The sequence below is a fragment of the Rattus rattus genome, chromosome 10, assembly GCF_011064425.1.
Source record: "Rattus rattus isolate New Zealand chromosome 10, Rrattus_CSIRO_v1, whole genome shotgun sequence".
Taxonomy (NCBI): domain Eukaryota; kingdom Metazoa; phylum Chordata; class Mammalia; order Rodentia; family Muridae; genus Rattus; species Rattus rattus.
This window is the reverse complement of record NC_046163.1, coordinates 36891911-36912313: the sequence shown is the minus strand read 5'-3', so window position 1 is coordinate 36912313 and position 20403 is coordinate 36891911. Positions and strand designations below refer to the sequence as shown.

At 47.7% G+C, this 20403-nt stretch overlaps 1 protein-coding gene across 1 annotated transcript in view; it reads right to left on the bottom strand.

The window, feature by feature from the left end:
* Positions 1–318: 318 nt before the first annotated feature.
* The window catches only part of Sec16b (SEC16 homolog B, endoplasmic reticulum export factor), a 38828-nt gene continuing 18743 nt past the window's right edge, over positions 319–20403 (bottom strand). Inside the window, exons 12-25 of the mRNA XM_032915366.1 lie at positions 17667–17784; positions 15989–16100; positions 13926–14031; positions 12059–12199; positions 10788–10901; positions 9338–9410; positions 7905–8216; positions 7355–7422; positions 4649–4798; positions 4385–4483; positions 3290–3398; positions 3089–3168; positions 2053–2151; positions 319–1446 (exon numbers count right to left, since the gene is read on the bottom strand). Coding sequence (XP_032771257.1) covers positions 1375–1446; positions 2053–2151; positions 3089–3168; positions 3290–3398; positions 4385–4483; positions 4649–4798; positions 7355–7422; positions 7905–8216; positions 9338–9410; positions 10788–10901; positions 12059–12199; positions 13926–14031; positions 15989–16100; positions 17667–17784 — 1653 coding nt within the window. The 3' untranslated portion in view covers positions 319–1374. The remainder of the gene's footprint in view (positions 1447–2052; positions 2152–3088; positions 3169–3289; positions 3399–4384; positions 4484–4648; positions 4799–7354; positions 7423–7904; positions 8217–9337; positions 9411–10787; positions 10902–12058; positions 12200–13925; positions 14032–15988; positions 16101–17666; positions 17785–20403) is intronic.

Below are 20403 nucleotides of genomic sequence, written 5' to 3'. Positions count from 1 at the left end.
TCCAAGTACCAAATGCTTACGTATTCAGTTTCTAATGTCATCTAGGATGAAAAGAACAGGAGACAGAATATGCCACGTTCATCCAGTGAACTGACGAGTTGGTTAGGGGAGCTTTTGTCCGTATTTCTTAAATTGAAAAAAAGATAGCATTAGAGTAGACCTGGAAGTGAAGAAGACCAGTCTTTGATTCTCCATTAACAAAGGGCTCTTTCTAGCTATTCACACCCGATCACACAATGGAACCGTTATTAGAAAGACTTCAGGGAAGAGACCATCAATGTATTTTCTCCCCCTGCAGAAACCAGCCACAGACAAGCATTTGCTATAAAATTATCTGGATTTAATCGCTATCAACATCAGAACCATAGTACATTAAAGTACAAAACTTTTATGTACAATTACACATACAAAAAAATGTTCTTTGTGACGAGCAATTTTAAGCAAATCTGACAAACAGCAAGAAGCATTTCTATTTGAGGTTTGAAAGGAAAAAATGGAAATTTCCAAGACATCTTTCTCCTCCATGGGGCCCCGGTGACCCTCACAGAACATCGATTTGCAAAGGCCTGAGGTAGGAAGGCAGGTATTAGCAATATGAAGCTCCCATTCCTCCCCTCTTATGGAAAGGATGACGTTTTAGGAAACATTTTCCACTATTTATTATACTGATGTTCCATCCATCTGCATCATTAGGTTCAGTAGTTACCATGACAATATGATGCCTACAGCAATCTAACTTGATAGCCAGATGTCAGAATGTGAAAAAAATAGGACCGGCTAAGAAAGTGAGAGAAATATAATTAGTCTGAACCACACAGAAAATGCGCGCAAAACTAGGACCAGGAGGAAAATTGCTGAAATGTCATTGAAAAGGGAATCACTGAAGGGCAGCGATAATCAAATTCAATGTAAAAACTTCACTAACAAGAGCCATAAACTGGTCTTTAAGCGGATCTATGGAGGGAGTCCGAGTTATTCTGGGACGTTGCTCTGAGCTCCTACTGTACAGCCAGGTAGTGTCATCTCCGGTTTTCACCTGGGATTCTCGGGGCCCTCGCTTTCCCAAGGTGCTCAAGCTTCTACCTCAAGTCTGCTGCCATGACACTCTACCATAGACATGGCCCCCATTCCTCCATCTAATGAGACAATTTCCATCACTCTCAAACTAAGCTGAAGACTGGACCAAGTTGTTGTCTAGGATATCCTGTCTCCAATCTCCAGGTATGCCCGTGCAGCAGGCTCACGACACGGGCCTGAGCGTGACGAGGTGAGGTGACACTGAGAAGTAGAAAGCAACAGGAAAGCTGTGCTCCAGAAGAGGAGCCCAGGATGGGTAGGTGGTCATCCTCACGGCCCTGGGACAGACGGTCACTCTCAGCATGGTTGGCTTGGGTAGCGGCGCTGGGCTAGGCGGTTTGGCCGGTTCAGGCTACTAGCAGTGGGAAGCTGGAAAAGAAGAAAAGAGACTACACTGGAGTACAACTACAAGCATGGCTCCTCTTGGGGACTAGTGGGAATAGCAAGGGTACCCTTTCCAACACTGTATTCTAATGGCCAGCCTTCGCCTCTGAAAGATGGTGAAAGGAAGTTTGATTTGATAAAGGTCAAAGGCCAAAGGATGCATCTGCAGAGTCATCTCTAGGTTACTGAGGGGCAGAGACCTAGTTTGCAGGAACCTCGTCACCCCAAGACAGGAGAAGGCACCCACACTAAAATATCTGCATTGTGTCTTTTATATCTCAGGACCAATTACAGGCCAAGAGTAATGTTTGGGGGTGTGATATTTCAGATAGAGAGATAGATAGATAGATAGATAGATAGATAGATAGATAGATAGATAGATGATAGATAGATAGATAGATAGATAGATAGATAGATAGATAGATAGAGATAGCTGCTGTAAGCTTCTACAGATGTAGAAACAATGACTTAAGAGAGACTCAGTAATTGCTCAGAAACTTGCATTCAGTGAGTGGGAAATTGGAACTATGCACTGCCCTCCTTAATCTATAACCTGAACTCCTAGCTCCTCCCCATAAGGCTGGTCCTTACCTGAGGGACCTGAGATGGATTGTAGAGAGGAACAGCACCTTGCAAGGTAGGTGGAGGAGGCAGGGCACCAGGCTGGGAGTAGAACTCAGAAGAAACGCCCTGTGGATGCAAACAACAGAGAATCTGACCCCTGGCCACCTCCTGGTATGCTAAACCCTGCCACAAGGATCACTGTTAGCCAACAAATGGGCTTCTTATCAACCTCAGGCAGGCATAGCCAATGCCGGGACCAGGGATGGCTAAACAGAAGCAAAAGTTCTTACACCCAAAGAAAATAGGAAGAAAAAGTCACAAGAAATTATACCAGATCATAAAAATCACTATTAAACTCTTCAGAAGGCCTCAGATGCTACAAGAGCACTCCAGCCAGGCTTGAAGAAATGGAAACATTTCCCTAGCAATAGACAGGATATCCCTAGCTATATAGACAATTTGTGAAGAATTTATGATAGTCCCAGCCAAGTGCACACGAGTGAACTCCACTGCCTACTAAGACTGAAGAAGAGGCCCTTCCCTGGACTCCATCTAAGCTATACAAGCTGGAGTGTGATTCTCCAATGCATCTGATAAAGCCCCAGTATCTCAGCACGAAAGATAATCCTCAAAGAGGCTTTACAGGGCCCTGCACAACATGTATGATACCATTACAAAAGGAGGAGAGTTAACCCAGACGCATTCAGAGGGAAGACCGGATGATGAAGACACGGGGGAAGGCAGACAGCTGCAAACCCAAGAGAAAACCCTCAGGAGAAATCAGATCAGCCAGCACTGTGACCATGCACTTTTATGCCCCAGACTTGTGAAAAACCACCCTTCCATTGGCTAGGCCCTCCAGGCTGAGGTACTCTGTAGGCCGCTGGAGCCAAGTCATACAGAAGCTTTTTCCGTATCCTGAAGCCATCCTTTGCAGGGATGCTTCTCCAGCCCACTGAAGACATACACACACACACACACACACACACACACACACACACACACACACACACACACATACATATCGTCTGGAGTCCCAGCCCCACGCCCACAGCCTGCTCACCTGTGGCCCCGAGAACCCTCCAATTCCCACGCCTTCAGCCATTCCACTGCTGTTTGAGGATCCCTGGAGACTATTCCCACCTAGAAGGCAAGGAATCCAAGCTGCTTCACGTGCCCAGAGCCGAGGAGTTCCCACTTTCCAAGAGGGTACCCCCCAGCTAAGAGTACCAACAGCACCCAGAAGACTGGAGGCTGGCAGTACCTGTGCCTCTCGGGAAGGTGCTGGCACCTGGCAGAGATGGGGATGAGAGAGGAGGTGTTGGTGAGAGGCCCAGGCTGGCATGGTGAGGTGGTGATGCTCTGGGAGACTCCTGCTTGGTGAGAAAGAGGCAGGAAAGGTGACATTAGTGCTCAGCAAAGTCATGGCAGCCTACATGCGTTCTAGCATCCACAATAGTAAACTCCATGTAGACAACTTCCACTAATACCATTTTGTTCTGTGAGGCCTCTACTAAGGAGGCTGGTCAGCTTCCTGTTGCTGAACCTCTGAAGTAAAAATTCCTCATCTTAATTTTCTAATGTTTCTGCCCACCTCATATCTATCAATCTACCTATCTTCCTCCCTCTCCCTCTCATTCTCCTTCTCTCTCTCCCTCTGTCTTTCCCTCTCTCCCTCCCCCTCTGTCTCCCTCTCCCTCTTTCCCTCTCCCTATCTCCCTCTCCCTTCCTCTCCCCCTCTCTCTGTCTCCCTCTGTCTCTGTCTCTGTCTCTCTCTCTGTCTCTGTCTCTGTCTGTCTCTCTGTCTCTCTTCTGTCTCTCTCTCTCTCTCTCTCTCTCTCTCTCTCTCTCTCTCTCTCTCTCTCTCTCTCTCTCTCTCTCTCTCTCTGGTGTATAGGCATAGCTGCTGTTTTGTCTTATTTTGGTTTTTTTTTTTTTTTTTTTTTTTTTTTTTTTTTTTTTTTTTTTTTTTGGTTCTTTTTTTTTGGAGCTGGGGACCCGAACCCAGGGCCTTGCGCTTCCTAGGCAAGCGCTCTACCCACTGAGCTAAATCCCCAACCCCTTTTGTTTTGATTTTAATGAAGCCAATTTGTATAGCCCTGGCTGGCCTAGAACTCACAGCACTCCTCCTGCCTCAGCATCCCAAATGCTGATTATAGGCATGAGCCAACACGTCTGACTTCTAAGGCCTGTCTGACTCTGCCTTTTGTCTTTACAAAAAGACTTATTTCCAGTGCTCTCCCAGCACAGAGCCTCCCTTTCCTTCAGCCCAAGGTAGAGCATGATGCCAGGGTTGTGTCGTGACTGGATTCCCTCTGGAGTCCACAGGAAGGGTTACCAGTCCATCTGTGGAGGTTACCTCTGAGTCAGAACTGTCCACAGAGTCTTCATCTCCAGAGGTGGACACACTGCTGGCAGGCTTTGATCGAAACCAGCTGAACCAGCCGAATCCAGAGCTCTGAGGGGAAAGGGGAACTGTTAAGGCCAGTGGACTTGTTTCTCTCACCCGCTGTGAGAGCTGTCAGCCAGGCATGAGGTAAGCGTGGAGGGACCAAGGCTTTGGACTGCTCTGCTGTTTGAAGCAGGATTGAAAGGGGGAAAACACAGAGAACAAGTTTCCAACCTTTGTATTCTTCCCATCTCTCGGCTTTTCTTTCTGTGAAGCATCAGGGTGAGGTGGTTTGTCGGCTCCATCAGAAGAGCCCTCCTCATCCTCCTTGGCTGAAATGGCAGAATCCTCAGAAAAACTTCGATCCCTGGGAGCCGGTGGTGTCTGAGATAAAACAACAGAGAATCACATGGTGTTTAACAGGTTACAGACCTCGTTTCCATATGACGTATGACGGCTCACCCATAACCAGGGCTAGCCTCAGAAGAGCTTAATATACTGGGAAGGGAGTCAGGTTTACCCATGAAAATGTTGGTCACAGGAGAGGAGACAAGCCAGGACCTACCCACTCTCCATCTTCTCCCTAACATTAGGTGGGTTGTCAACCATATAACCTCTCTAGGTCATAGTCTCGGAAACCGGGCCGAGATCTAGAGAAGGGTGCATGGAAGTTGCTGCTGGAGATGAGGTTCTGAAAGCAACCTCTGAGAGATCCTCACACTCCAATGCCAGAGAACTTAGCAGCCAGTGACTCTAACCTTAGAGCTCATATCCTAACAGGCTCGCCTAAGAACATAGATGCCATAGGGGAGCCAAATACACCCACACCCGCTTCCCACTAACTTTTCCTTATCGCAGTAAAATATGCACAGCCTGAAGCTCCCTTTAGCCACTTATAGCACGATGTCATTGAGAGTACACACAATGTTGTCCAGCCAGCAGCAGCAGCAGCACCCATCCCAGGTATCTTCTCACCAGAAACACCTATCTCTACTCCCCATCTCCAGACCCTGGTCACCCCTGCCCCATTGTGTGATGTCTTGTTGAGTCTGTCTACACGGTACCTCATGTGAGTGTGATCCTTATATTGTATTTTCATCTCATACTCAAAACAGAACATAATTAATAAAAGCTTTGCAAAAACACTACAGCAAAATACAGAAAAGGCTTCTTTTTTCTTTCTTTCTTTTCTTTTTTTGGGGCTGGGTATAATATTTTCAGTGTAACAGGCACTGTTCTAAGAGCTTCCTATATCATGATCCACTGAATCCTTGCAACAGTACAGTGAGAAATATACTATTATTATACTCTGGCTCTAAATATGAAAAAAAAAGTGTAACAAGGTCCAAATCCGCTCAGCTAGTAAAATGCAGAGAAGGGATGCTAGCCCGGCTTTCCACCTAGGCATTTCTCCTGGCTCCATAAGTCAAGACCTAGGCACGAGCCTGTGCTCTGGATGACCACCAGAGCAATAGTGAAAGAAAGGTGAAAGCACACTGTAGGAGAAGAGGGGGATTGGAAAAGAGAAGGCAGAGAAGAAAGGGCCTGTTTCTAAGTCCTCTCCCCTGTGCACCCTGCTGCCTAACACAGGAACCTCCCTCCATTAATCCAAATGTGTCCACTCAGGGCTCTCTCTACATTGACACCTGTGCCCTTGTCACATGGTTCATTTCCATGTTACCCTCTCATCTCTGCTCAAAGACCTCCACAGAGACACGGCCCTGAGCCATCCCTGCCCAGTGCCCAGTGCTGGTCTGCTCTAGTCACCCCCACCAGTCACAGATGCACAGCCAGCCCCACGACACTGCCCAGCACACTCAGGAGCTTGACAGACACTCAGGAGGGAAAGGAGTACTGACACACAAAGGATCTTGTCATACCATTTCTTAGAAAATATAAATACCAGAAAAAAAATCTTGTATGGTGTTAAATAATGAGTAGGAAATAAACACACCTGTTTTAATTTAAATATATATATATTATATATATATATCCAGAAAAAAAATATATATATATAGAAAAATAATGAAAGAACCAAAACATTTACCATGGAATTCTGCATAGTATTTATTTGGTTCTTCATTTTAGTTTTTCTAGAACAATAATGTACTATTTTTTCTGCAAAAGAAAAATACATTATTTTTAAAGATCCACGGCCCTGGGGCTGGAGAGATGGCTCAGTGGTTAAGAGCACTGGCTGTTCTCCTAGAAGACCTGGGTTCAGCTGCCAGCACCCACATGGTGACTCACAATTATGCGTAAGTTCCAGTTCCAGGAGATCTGGTTTTTTTTTTCTTCTGGCCTCTGTGGACACCAGACATACACATAGAATACAGAAAGACATGCAGACAAAACACACAGACACATAAAAATAAATAAATCTAAATTTAAAAACAAAAGACCTGTACAGCCTGTTACTACTTGAGAAAACTACACGATGCAATCACTTAACCAACGCAGAGCTGCAGAACATCTTGCTTGGCATCCAAGTTAAGGGCTGTGCTGTCTGTCAGCAACTAGACACAATGACCAGACAGCTAGGAGAAAAGCAGAAGAAAAAGACATAAGCCCACACTCTTACCACTGCCAGAGAGATCTGACATTAACCAAGGCAAATGTTAAACCAACACCGATGCTCTTCCTCAATGCGGAAGAAGAGGAAGCAAAAAGAGAGACCCATCCATGCACCAGCTCTACTGCTCTGTCCCTCAGCAGCACAGGTGAAGGGACAGGCGGGGCTAAGCAGACATGAGAACTCAGTCTCCTTCCTGACTCTTGGGGTTTCACATGGAAAGAAAGGAGGATGGGCTTGCGCGAGGCAGAGGAAGGAGTTGCCAGTGCCGGAGAGGAGCTTGGGTGTGACTGAGACACCAGGAGCAGATAGCAAAACGCACACCCATTGGAGTAGTCACCAGTGTTCCTCCTACCTCGTCTGCTCACCTGAGGACTGGAAATGGCTGCTAGACCATCAGGATCCTGCACGGCTTCTTGAGGCACTGTGTTCTCTCCTGAAGCACCAAAGAAAAATGGAGACAAGAACCTCGACTTGGGCCCTTTCTACCCACCTGGCAGAGAGGGAAACAGGGGGCCCAGTGGCCCGAGTGGCCAGAGTTTATACCACAAGCAGGTCACAGCAAAAGCAATGTCCACTTGCTCGGTTCTACTCGATCTATGCTAACTCACGACACACGAGTCAATCCAGTTCTGCCTGCTAAACACCACGACTGTTCCTTAGGTGTGGAGGAAACTACAGCAGTGTGGAGCTAGACCTCAGGGATTCTCCCACCTGAGTGCTGTCTGTCCTACTCTGCTTGCCCCAGTAGAGAGGGCTGGAAGAGAACATGCTCCTTCAGGCTAAAAGAGCAGCCCACAAGTGCCTTCATCAGTCCCAGGCCCAAGTCTTCCAGCAGGTCCAAGTGCCACCCTCACCTGCTTCTTGACCACTAAGACTCCACCCTCCGAGGTACCCAGCCTGGCTGGCAGGTCTTACCAAGGGCAGGATGTTTCTGCAGCATCTCCTCTCCAACCCCTCCTCCAGGAGCCCCTGTCACTGCCACACCGCTGCCACCACTGGAGCCACTAGTCACTGTCAGGTGGGTTGCAGGAACTGAGTAAAGAGGCACTGGGGTCCCCGTGTGTACTGGGCCGTCTCTCTCTGAGTAGGTATCTCGCTGCAGGGGGAAAGGCTGCTGTGGGGTGGGATTGGTCAGGCTTGTCTGCTCAGATGTTGGCCACAAGGCTGAGCTGTACTCAGAGTTTTCTGAGTAGTTTTGCTGGCCGTAAAGATCGAGGTAGGGAGTGTCTAAGGAAGAAGAAGCAGCAGTTACAGACAAATCATTCTTAAACATTCCTGCTCTTGTCTTCTCTAGAAAGCAATCCCACGGGCTGGCTGTTCCATGTGGCTTCCGTTAATTTGCTAGCAAGCACAGCACTGACTAGCTATATAACACCTCTCTGTTGTCTGCAGAATTACGCATTCACTTCTTGGATAATCTCTGAGCCCTTCTCCTGTGAGTGGAGAGGACAGAAAAGACATCCAACTGAACTCTACTCCTTTTAATATTGGATAAACACTTTCTCCTTTAAGGGGACTTTGTTAGACTTTAAAGGCTTACAGTTTTTAACTGTTTTTTTTAAACTCAAATGACACTTTAGAGATGATGGCTTCACTTGGGGAGAGTGAGGATTCATTTGCCCTGGAGGCGGCCTGGCTGATGCTTCAACTAAGGTGTGGGTATATGAAATGCTTGGCCCCGGGGCACAGGAATGTTGTGAGCTGCCAGCCTTCCTGCCAGGGCTGGAAGAACATCATGAGGTAGAGACGCCCAGCCAGGCTCTCACAAAGCCAAGAATCAGAGGCCAAAGCTTCACTCAGCCCATCCAGGAAGTACTAAAGGCTGCAAGGCAAGAGACGGGGGTACCTTGTCTGAACTTCACCCCCAGAGGGGGTGGCTTTGACAAAATATATGGAGGTAATTTGGAATATAATTCCTGCTGACCAGACACTTGGAGGCATTCTGAGGGAGGAGGCTGGGAAAACACTTTAAAATTGATTTCAACTATATGGCCAATTGATAGCTCAAAAGCTTCACAACTCCAATGTCTAGAACACCACGAGAGATACTAATAGTGTGTGATCTCTGGCCTCAAGAAGTATAACTCGCTGGGACAATTAGCTAGCAGTAAAAAGAAACTGAGAAATGATCAAGTGTTTGGGAATTCTGACCTGCGAAGCAGGAAGCCTCATGCTACGGACATTTGGATGTTTCCAGGGTCTGTGAGACCAGCAAGGGCCTATCCAAAGAGGCAGCCTGGATCAACAGGTCTGATTTCCAGAAGAAGAAGGCGCCAAGGCAAAGGAAGTGCGGGTATAGCTGAAAATATTTTAATCAGATAATGGTAGTCAGATCTTACGGTGGGTACCTGTTGTTCCTCTGGCTCCGTAAATATCTGAAGGAGTCAGATCAGGATCTCTGAGGTCTCCGGTTCTACTTTGCTGTTTAAAATAAAGTAAAATCCCTTTAAACAGTATAAAGGAAAATAAGGGCAGAAGACAAGGTAGTGAAAAAATTGAGTCACTAAGAAATGTCTCGGGGGAATGACCAGACACAGGGACCTCCACTGAATGCTCGGAATCATGCAGATGAGATACTGTTTCCTGGGTCTCTCAGCTCTATTCAGAGCCAGGACATAAACAGCCAGGGTCACCATCCTCCCCAAAGTGAGGGTTACCATCCTCCCCAAAGTGAGGGTTACCATCCTCCCCAAACTGAGAGTTATCATCCTCCCCAAAGTGAGAATCACCCTCCTCCCCAAACTGAGGGTCATCGTCCTCCCCAAAGTGAGGGTCACCATCCTCCCCAAACTGAGGGTCACCATCCTCCCCAAAGTGAGAATCACCCTCCTCCCCAAACTGAGGGTTACCATCCTCCCCAAAGTGAGAATCACCATCCTCCCCAAACTGAGGGTCACCATCCTCCCCAAAGTGAGAATCACCATCCTCCCCAAAGTGAGGGTCACCATCCTCCCCAAACTGAGGGTCACCATCCTCCCCAAAGTGAGAATCACCCTCCTCCCCAAAGTGAGGGTCACCATCCTCCCCAAACTGAGGGTCACCATCCTCCCCAAACTGAGGGTCACCATCCTCCCCAAACTGAGGGTCACCATCCTCCCCAAACTGAGGGTCATCATCCTCCCCAAACTGAGGGTCACCATCCTCCCCAAACTGAGGGTCACCATCCTCCCCAAACTGAGGGTCACCATCCTCCCCAAACTGAGGGTCACCATCCTCCCCAAAGTGAAAGTCAAAGGAAGGAACTAAACTGCGGGCCTCAGAGTTTGCTATCCAGGAAGGGAGAAAAGGCGGTGTGCATTTAAAGATCCACTTTGTCCGGCCTTCACAGCAGAGTAGAAGAAAGAAAATGGGGGAGGCCCTGCTCCAATTACTCTTCTGATTATGACCAGCAGCTTTTGCAATTGTCAGAACAAAAAGGAAAGGCCCGGAAGTCCTTTAAGCAATTGCCCTACATTACATGAAAGTGACACAGGTCCACTGTGATCCATTGTTCCTAACAGAGATGAGGGAGCTTTGATGCTCATGAAACACTCTGGGACCTCAGAGACAGGGAGGTGGGCAAGAGTGGTTGGGAAGAGCACCCCCCTGTGGCACTAGGCAAACATAGGAAAATGTTTGCACAGGGCAAAGACACAAGGAACAAAATGTTCTGAATCCCAACATTCAGGGACGCATACCATGCCTCAAAGGCGATAGGAGACACCCACAGTGGGAATTAGCACCTCTATGTCTATCCTATGTCTGGGAATGAAAAGGGGAACACGGGGTACCCAGTGACCCTGGTACCACTGGCCTCACCTCCAGTTCCTTGTGCTTCCTCCGCAGTTGCACAAGCCAATCCGGTTCCAGGACCCTGTCCCCACGGCGGCTTTCTAAAACCAGGGGATCCGACAGCTTCAGTTTCTCTGCAAGCTGAGCCGAGTTTCCAGGCGGGTCAGGGTCAGAAAGTGAGAGAAGAGAAAGAACCGGGCACATGGAAAGACAACAGGGGAGAGAGGCAATAAGAAGGGAGGAGGAGGAGCCATAATTCACTCAAACATCACATAACAAAGAATAATTGAGAAATAACAAATTCAGCAGATCTCCCAAAATTGCAGCATAAATAAATAAGCAACCCATTCTGGCATTATTTCTCCCCAAAATATGAGAGGAAAAAAATAGCTCTTCGGCTTTTGTGTCCCTGCAAAGCTGCCTTCTCTGCAAGAAGCTTCTAGAATAGGAATTCGGGGAAAACTCAAGGACCTTGTTAATATTAATTCTGTGTCTGGTCTGGATGGGGTTCAGATCTACATTGCCCACAACCTGATGCAGCTTTCTGCTTCAAGGGGTCATTATGTTCCCTATCTGGAAACTCTAATCACTCAACCTAGGCCAGCAACCCACTCGCAGTGTGTGCAGGGGCGGGGGCGGGGCGGGGGCGGGGCAGGGGCGGGGCTTGCAGCACGGATTTTATTGGTTCTAGAATCCAGCACTTGGGCCTCATGTAAAGCAATACAGAAATTGAAGCGCATGCTGCCTTTTACTCTCTAACTAATGGAGGGTTTTTTTGTTTTTTTTCCCTTCAATTAATTGGAACAACTATTTGGCCGCCGATTGTTGTTTCTTCCCAAGAAACTATGGGTATGTATGGCTTTTGTTTTCTTTTTTAAATGTCTCCCACACGTGATAAAATATTCCATGCATTTAAAAGTATTTTAATAAGGATCATTTCCTGTTTTAATCACTAAAATCTATTTTCAAAGGCTCGCTCTTGTAATTAGAACAGCTCACCGTAGCTTGCAGTTTAACTGTACCCAGAAAAGGAGATGAGCAGAGCTTTTCAAGCGGAGCGTGTGGTGCCTGCTCTCCAGTCCCCCAGCCCCACTGCCCCCTGCCCAGCCAGTTGTGCTCTGTGCAAACAGGACCTCTGCTTATCACATCGGGGCATGCATACATGGTCAAAGACAGCCGTGGGCTCCAATTTTGCCGTGCGTTCAAAGAGGATGAAATGTGGACTTTAAGCCTCTCTAGAATGGCTCCTCTGAACACTGAAGATAAAACACCTACAGAGACCTCTTTGAGACGCTCACCTTGATGAGCTCCGCTAATAGCACGGGGTGACTGCTCCCTCCCTCGCTCAGGACAGCTGCACCAATGGCTTCACAGTAATGCAAGGCTTGGGATGCCAGGCCGTAATCTGCCAGACGGGAAGCATAAAGGAGCTTATACACCTGTGAAGAGGAGCAGGGCCAGCGATGAGTCCATCCAGGCAGGAGACGGGTAGAAATGCAGATAAGACTTCTTGGAAGTCAGCTGAGTGCCAGTTTCCCTTCACTCTGGCACCCGAACAGCAAGGGCCCTGTGCCACTTGGGGCCATTTATCTGCGTGCGGGCACAACTCCAAATCCAGCCTACATATAGGAACCGCATTATGGAGAAGAGGATTCAGGGATCGCATCAACTCATCTTCCCGGTCTTGGGTCTCCATTGGAAAGGCAGCAGGCAGCCCTTTTATCCAACAGCCCACCTCACAGGGAGCCTGAGCTTGTGAAGTGCAGCCCTGGGGCGGGAGAGCTCACGTGAAGATACAGAACCACACCCTTTGCAGAGGCTGTGAAACCCTGAAGAAAATGCAGACAAACGCAGGACTGGGGAGGAGTTTTCAGAGCAGGAGCTATAGGATGAGTTCAAGCTCATGCTGGGTGTGGGACACTTGGACCCCTTTGTCTCTCTGTGCCTGTTTCCCCCATATAGCCCAGACAAGGCCTCCTATTCCACTAGAAGCTATAAAGATAAAAGTGGGTGATTCACACAAAGCACTTCGAACAAACAGTATGCACACGTGAGCTGGTAACGTGTGGCCAGTCCTTCAAGCCATGCTTACATCATCTGTGAAAGGGGAAACCCCCACAGGACTTAGAAGTGATATTGAAGAAGCATGGTGGCACCGTGTGGGAAACAGTCGGTAAGAATAGCCATGCTATGACTATCAGCCCAGAACAGCGGCTACAAAACATGTGGGTGGGATGAATAATGAAGGGAAAGAAAAGCAACCAAAGTGCCTATGCTGGAGCCCTGTGGAGGAGCAGCTAGTCAGGGCAACGCTCTCAGAGAGGAGAGCCTACATGGGCCATGTGTTCCACAATACAGGGATTCATTCCCACGAAAGGAAAGAAAATCCAATCCAGAGCGGTGAATGGGAGATGGGGGTCTTGGAGCCTGTGCCATGGCTGGAATACTCAGCACAGAGACAAACTACCTCAGTTTTAAGCCAGTTTGCTGCAGGGCTCCACTGAACGTCACACTCCACACCAGCAAGAGACGAGAGAAAAGGCCACGGGGTACCAGGTCTCAAAACACATGGGGGACTAGACTGGAGGAGGACACCACGCCAGCATCGATGGACATAAGGCAGCAATGAGATGCCAAACAGAGGGGCTGAGGGGAGAGAAGAGAGACTGGCAGTGTGGTTACCACCTACCCAGTTGAAACCCTGAGAGGAAAGAGGGAATAGATGAAAGACAGAGCAGGAGGGAAGCTCCTTGAGAAAAGGGGCGTGGTCAGAGGTGAGCAGTCCGTGGGACGGAGGACTGTGGGAGCTGAGGAGGAGCTGAGTGGAAGTGCGGGAGAGAAGAGCCCAGGGCTACAGAAGCAAGGTAAGGGGGGAGGGGGGCGAGGGCAGAACTGCAGCAAGATTTTTCCCTATGGAGTAAGGGAAGAGCCTCCAGCAAATCCTCTGAACCATTTTGCTTTTATATTGTAAAATTCTGACCTTCCGGGAACATAAAAAGAAACCCTAAGCCTTCCCAAACTCCCACTGAAGAGGACAAACGCAGGGGATGACTTGGCCAGTTGTACCAGGGGCCAAACAACAAGGCTAAGAACGTGGCTCCCCACAACCTAAACACAGCATCGCCGGTGCCCCACCCACACCCACACACACCCGGGGTCAGTTACCTGGAAGGACGGGATGAAGGATTTGGGGCGGCCCAGCATCTGGCAGTACTCGAAGATTTCCGTCCGCTGGATAGCCTCAACTGTTGCAAATTTCAAAAACTCTTGACTAAAAGCAGAGAATGACAAGAGCAGAGGTGAGGCGGGCATGCTGCCCGCAGGCAACTCTGCAAGAGGAAAGAGATGGTGGGCCCAAGATGGATGCACTTCCTCCTTGCCCTCCATCTTCTTGGGTTTGGGAACTAAATGAAAGTGCCAGCCATTCTGGAAGAGCCAGCTTGTGAGGAGGAAGTTCTACGCCTCCTTTAAAGTAATATGAGGCACTGCAACTCTCCCTCTTCCACATCCTGAAAACTAGCCCCCAGCCCTCAGCCCTCCCGCCTGGCATGCCCCAAGAAAGGCAGAGCAGCCTTGCCAAGAGCAAAAGATTCGGAAGCTGGAAGCTGTGTAGTCCAGGGGCACCGCAGATGGCCTGGCAGAGAATGGGGAGGACAATCGAGCCAGAAAGAAATGACAGACGGCACAGGAAGTTCAGTCAGTCAGTGAGGAAGAAAACCAGGTGAATGAGATCTCTTTCTCTCTCTCTCTCTCTCTCTCTCTCTCTCTCTCTCTCTCTCTCTCTCTCTCTCTCTCTCTTCCTCTCCCTCTCTCCCTCTCCCCCTCCCTTCCTCTCCCCCTCCCCTCTCCCTCTCCCCTTCCTCTCTCTCTCTCTCTCTCTCTCTCTCTCTCTCTCTCTCTCTCTCTCCTCTCTCCCTCTCTCCCTCTCCCCCTCCCCTCTCCCCTCTCCCCTTCCCTCCTCTCCTTCTCTCTCTTTTCCCCCCTCTCCTCTCCCCTCTCTCCCTCTCTCCCTCTTCCCCTCCCCTCTCTTCCTCTCCCCTTCCCCCCCCTCTCTCTCTCTCTCTCTTTTTCTCAGTCTCCCGCCACAGCTCGCCAAGTGTCCTACATCCCAGTCACCAGAATATTTCCAGAAGCTAACATAAACATGGGAGAGGAGGCATATTAACCTAGGTACCTTTATGGTCATATTTGGCCCGGATAGGCTTCCTTGAGAAGATTGTTATTCTGTCTGAGCCCAGGCTCTCAAGAGAAGAGTCCATGAACTCCCATATAGCTACAGTGGCAGAGGGCTGGGGACATCAGCTACAACTTTGGCTCCTGCAACCTTGCCATCTAGACTCCAAGTCCATCCTGATGGTACACCTGAGATGCTACCTTAGACAAGGCTTTCAATCCCTCTATACCTGGCTTCCCCTGGTGCATTTACCTTTTTATAAGGCAAATCTGTAACAAAGCAAACAGTGCAAAGGCCCTGGAGCTCTGCATCTCAGAAATGTTTTCTTTCTCTCTACTGAAACATGTCAGTAGCCCTGGCTGGCTGGTTGGCTGGCTGGCTGGCTGGTTGGCTGACTGGCTGGCTGGTTGGCTGGCTGGCTGGCTGTCGGGTGGGCGGGCTAGCCTAGAACTCAATGTGCTGCCCAGGCTAGCACTGATCTTGCTACAATCCTCCTATCTATCCCACTTGGCTGCTGGAATTCTAGGAGCACAATATCGTGACTGCTCAGAAATCATAACTATTAAGGAGAAAGGCATAGAAAGATTCAGAACAGTGAGGATCACCCAGGGCAAGCTTATCTGCTTCAGCTCACTCCTCCAGGGTTCTGAGGTTCTTGGGGAATAAAAGGCCAGATATGTGACTACCAGAAAACAAGTGACCAATGTTGAAGGTTCCGAGGAGCTTGTGCCCCAAATTAATGTACTGAGGTAGTATGGAGGGCCCAAAAAGTAGGCTCCTAGAATAAGCTTAGGGCTGCCCAAAATACAGTATTTGCAAACTTCCTCTTTTCGGTTTTCTTTCTGTTATTTCTCGTTGTGGAGCTATGCTGCCACCCGGTGGCCATAAGAGTGCAGTGCATACCAAAGTCACCTATAGCACCAAAGGCCCTCTGGTGGCGTGATGTGGCACCCTCTGGTCACCTTGCCTAGACCAATGCAGAGCAGGAGCCAGTGGTGGCTCCCAGCAAGGGCTAAAGCAACCCATGGAAATCATCTTTGCAGATGTGGCATACCTGTGGTTACTGCCCACCAAGGCCAGATGGTCTGTCTTCACCGTATAGTGGCCGAAGGGCACGTGAGCCATGAGGTAGCAGAAGTGAGATGCCTCCACAAGCCCTTTTCCAGCTGCAGGAGGAGAACAAGAGCCCAGACGTGAAACACAGCCTGTGGGACCCACCGTCTGAGTAGAGCAGATAAATAGTGGAGCCCAGGTTCAAAGAGCAGAAACCTCGTGAGAATAAGCCAGGGGAGTGCTCATGGTACCTCCATCTCCCTCCCCCTGCATCAGCTTTTTTGACCTCAGATACCACAGTTCAGTTCTAACCAGCCTCAACCAGGATACTGTGAGCTTTATCACATCCCCCTGGTGGGCTTTTCATTTGGGGATTTTCTAAAAGTCGCCGTCCTTCCTGAGGCTGAGAAGCAGAAGAGACCCCTGTGCCTAAGTAAAGGGTGACATCACAAATGGATTTCAAACATTCTCGTGGGGTGTGGCTGCTTCCTCCACTGCGGTTGGATAATTGAAGGCTTTTCCTGGGCTCATGAAAAATCGCATCAATTACCAAATTGTTCCTGGTTTTTAAATGTTCTCCGAACATTTTCCACTACCTTAAACTTGAATTAAGTGGGTGTGACTGTTAATTTTCATTGTGAACTTGAATAGAGTATCTTAGGAAATACCGCTGGGCTGGGTGTGGCCTTCAGGGTGTTTCCAGAGAGGTTTAACTGAACTGGGAAGACTCTTTTGGAGTGTGGGAGGCACTATCCTCTGGGGTAGGATCTGGGAGTGAATGAAAAGACGGGGAAGGAGGGAACAAGCTGAGCCCATCACGCATCTCTGCTCCCTGACAGTGAATACCAGGCTTCCGGTCACATCTCACCCTCCTACCCTGATAGACTGTGTTTCCTGTACCTGTGAACCAAAGAAACCCCCATTGCTTAAGTTGGTTTTGTCGGCCATTTTGTCACAGCACAGCTAATACAGTGGGTGAAGTACCGAGCACAGAGTCTGATGCTAAATAAACAGGGATTCCCTCTCAGGCAGGCAGCTGGGTGCCTGCCATCCCTCGTCACAACCCTACACATGTCTACTTCATAGGCCCAGACCACACTTGTGGAGTAGCGATCTGGATAGCCCTACAACGTTACGTACTGGTAAGGCCCTCTTCCCAGATAGATCATAGAAATAAAGACAGAGAGTCACCAAGGTGGCTTAGGCAAAAATGGCATTTCCCATCTGATGGTATACAGCCACTGAAGGCCCCAAGGCAACAGGAAGTGGCCTGCCCCTGTGTTAGCTCTAGGTACAGGAGTCTCACCTGTAAGTAGAAAATGAAGAGGAAGCTAGACAGCAATGGAAACACAAAACTCCCAGAGGGAATTCTGGGAAATAGATGTGGAAAAGCAAACAAACAAAGATAGCAAAGGGAACTCTGGGAAACTGGAGTTGCAAGATCCATGTGCCTTTCCCTGGAGTTTCTTAACCAGGAGGCTAACAGTGTCAAAATATAGTTATGAAGTAACAACTAAATCATTTTATGGTGAAGGGTGGGGGTGGGGGGTCACTACAGCATGAGGAACTGAATCAAATGGTCCCAGCATTAGGAAGGTTGAGAAACACTAGAAACACTAGACTAACGGGTCAGTCATGGAAAGTTGCCGTAGGGAAGGCATGAGCTGATTTCTGCTTACCCAGGGTGTCCCCCATGCTGACAATCGCTCGCTGGTACAACTCCGCGTCTCCGGCCTGATTTGACAGGATCACAGCCAAATGGGGCCGCCAGTCTCCCCACTGTTTGTCTCCACAACACTGAAAAATAATGAGGAATTACAGAACCATTTAGCACAGCCCAGGGTGTAGTTAAGAAGGCTGCTGTTTATAGGTTGGTCTGGAGTTCAGGGAATGTCTGTTATGCTACTGGTGCTATTCACATTCATACTGGTGCTGCCTCACATTGTGTGTGAGGCCATTACTCACTGATTCTGAGTTCACTCTGCCTGAAGCAGCAGCTGTGTGGCCCAGAACAAGTTGGTGACCCACACCTGCAAACCTAGCACTCAGGAGGCTAAGAGAGCATCAGGAGTTTGGGACCTGCTTGGCCCAGAGTAAGACCCTGTCTCAAAATAAAACTAAAAAGAAGGAAAACAACATAAACATACACATACATGCACATACAGATACACACAGAGTCACCCGCACATACAGACACACACAAAAATACATACACATACACACATACACACACTCACACACAGAGACGTAGAAACATAGACACAAAGACACATACACACAGAGACGCAAAAACATACACACAGACATAAGAACACACATATAAAAAACACAGACACACACATATACCCATATACGCATAAACACACATACACACAGACAGACACACAGACACATACACACAGAGATACACATACCTAGACACAAACATACTCATACATACAGAAACACATACACAAAAGCACACAGACACATACAAACCCATACACACATGTACATCACACACAGATACATACTAGTTATAAAGGTGATTTTTTTTAAAAAGATGGCATTATTATCTTACTAATTTTGCAGTTTCGTCCCTGTGCCTTCACTTCAAACATCTAGAGACAACCTCCTCCCCATATCCTGCTGCCCCCTCCCAACACTGCAAAACAACTCTGGTGTTTTAGCGAGAAAGGGAAAATGAAAGATCGATCATCCTTGCCCAGGCTAACCCGGCACAAAGGTCAGGGACTCTGGTTGCTCACAGGATCTTACAAGTGGCTAGTGCTTCCTGGCCCTTCCATACATGGCAACCTTCACAGCGATGCTGTAAAATTACTTCCTATTGCCACTTAAGGAATGAGATGATCAAGCCAGCTTTCAAATGCAGTGGCCGTGGACCCCACCAGGCAGCAGGAGAAAGTCATCAGATCTGTAGAATTTCAAAGCAACCCAGACACATGGCTCTTTCCTCGTGTTCAGATTTCACCTGTCTTTGACCTGTCTGGAGTTAGTTTTTGTGTAAGGAGTTAGACGCTGGTCCAGTTTCATTCTTCTGCATGTGGACATCCAGTTTCCCAGCACCATTTGTTGACAATGCTTCCTTTTCTCGGGCTTATGTTTTTGGCATTTGTGTCAAAATTAATAACTGTGGTTTCCTGTGCTCGTGTGAGGGTCTTTGATCTTGTTCCATTGTCCTACATGTCTGCTTTTGAGCCAGTACCGTATTCTTTGTACTACTGTGACTCTGCAACATACCTTAATATCTGGAAAGATGATCCCTTCAACATTGGTTTTTTGTTTTTTTTTTTTTTTTTTTTTTTGGACCTGGGGACCGAACCCAGGGCCTTGTGCTCGCTAGGCGAGCACTCTACCGCTGAGCTAAATCCCCAACCCCTCAACATTGTTTTTATGCTCAGATGGTTTTGCCTATCTGGGGTCTTTTGTGTTTCCATATGAATTTTAGGATAGTGTTTTCTATTTTTGCCAAGAATGAGGTGGGGATTTTGATGTGGATTGAATTAAAATGTAAACAGCTTTTGGTAAATTGGTTATTTTCCTGACATTAGTTCTATTAATCCATGAACATGGAACATATCCCCACTTTTAATGTCTTTTTCTTCGGAGGTTTTAAGTTACTCCACCCAAGTCCTGCCTCACAGTAGCGGTGTCTTTAATTTCACTGAACCTTGGTTTCTTTGTCTCTAGACAAGAAAGCATCATTTCTACCTGAGAAGATTCCCCATGACAATACAATGAGACCGTTATATGAAGCACACAGCACAGTTCTTCACACTTGGTTTGCACTTTACAAATTTCCCAATAGGCATGAACACACACTTGTGTGTACACACTTACAGATGAACACAGCACAACCTCGGGAGAGGAAAGGTAATTTGTAAACAGTCTACATCAATCCTGTTACACAGAGAGAGAATGAAATTGACGGTAATTGCTAACACTTAGAGTTCCCAACTACTTGTAATTATTGAATGTTTATAATCATCATAAGGAACAAGGGACGCTTTATCCATGTGATATTTGCTCCCTATCTATCTCAACAACACACGTATGGTATATAGATATAGATACAGATATAGATATAGATATAGATATAGATGTAGATAGATGATATAGATACAGATATAGATAGATATAGATATAGATGATATAGATAGATACAGATACAGAGATATCATAAGGTGGTCATAAGAAGTCATCAGACTAATGGTGGTTTCACTTTATTTTATGACAACAGCTTAGAACTTGAGCCACACCCTAGGCTAAACATTTCTTCTGCCAACAACAGCAGACCACAAGGACGTTGCTACTCTCACTTAAACACAGAAGCCAGGCCTCTTCTTGCCCGATCTTCAAAAATATAACAGAAGGGGAAGTTTTTCTACAAAAAGGAAATAATCTTGGAAGTCGTCC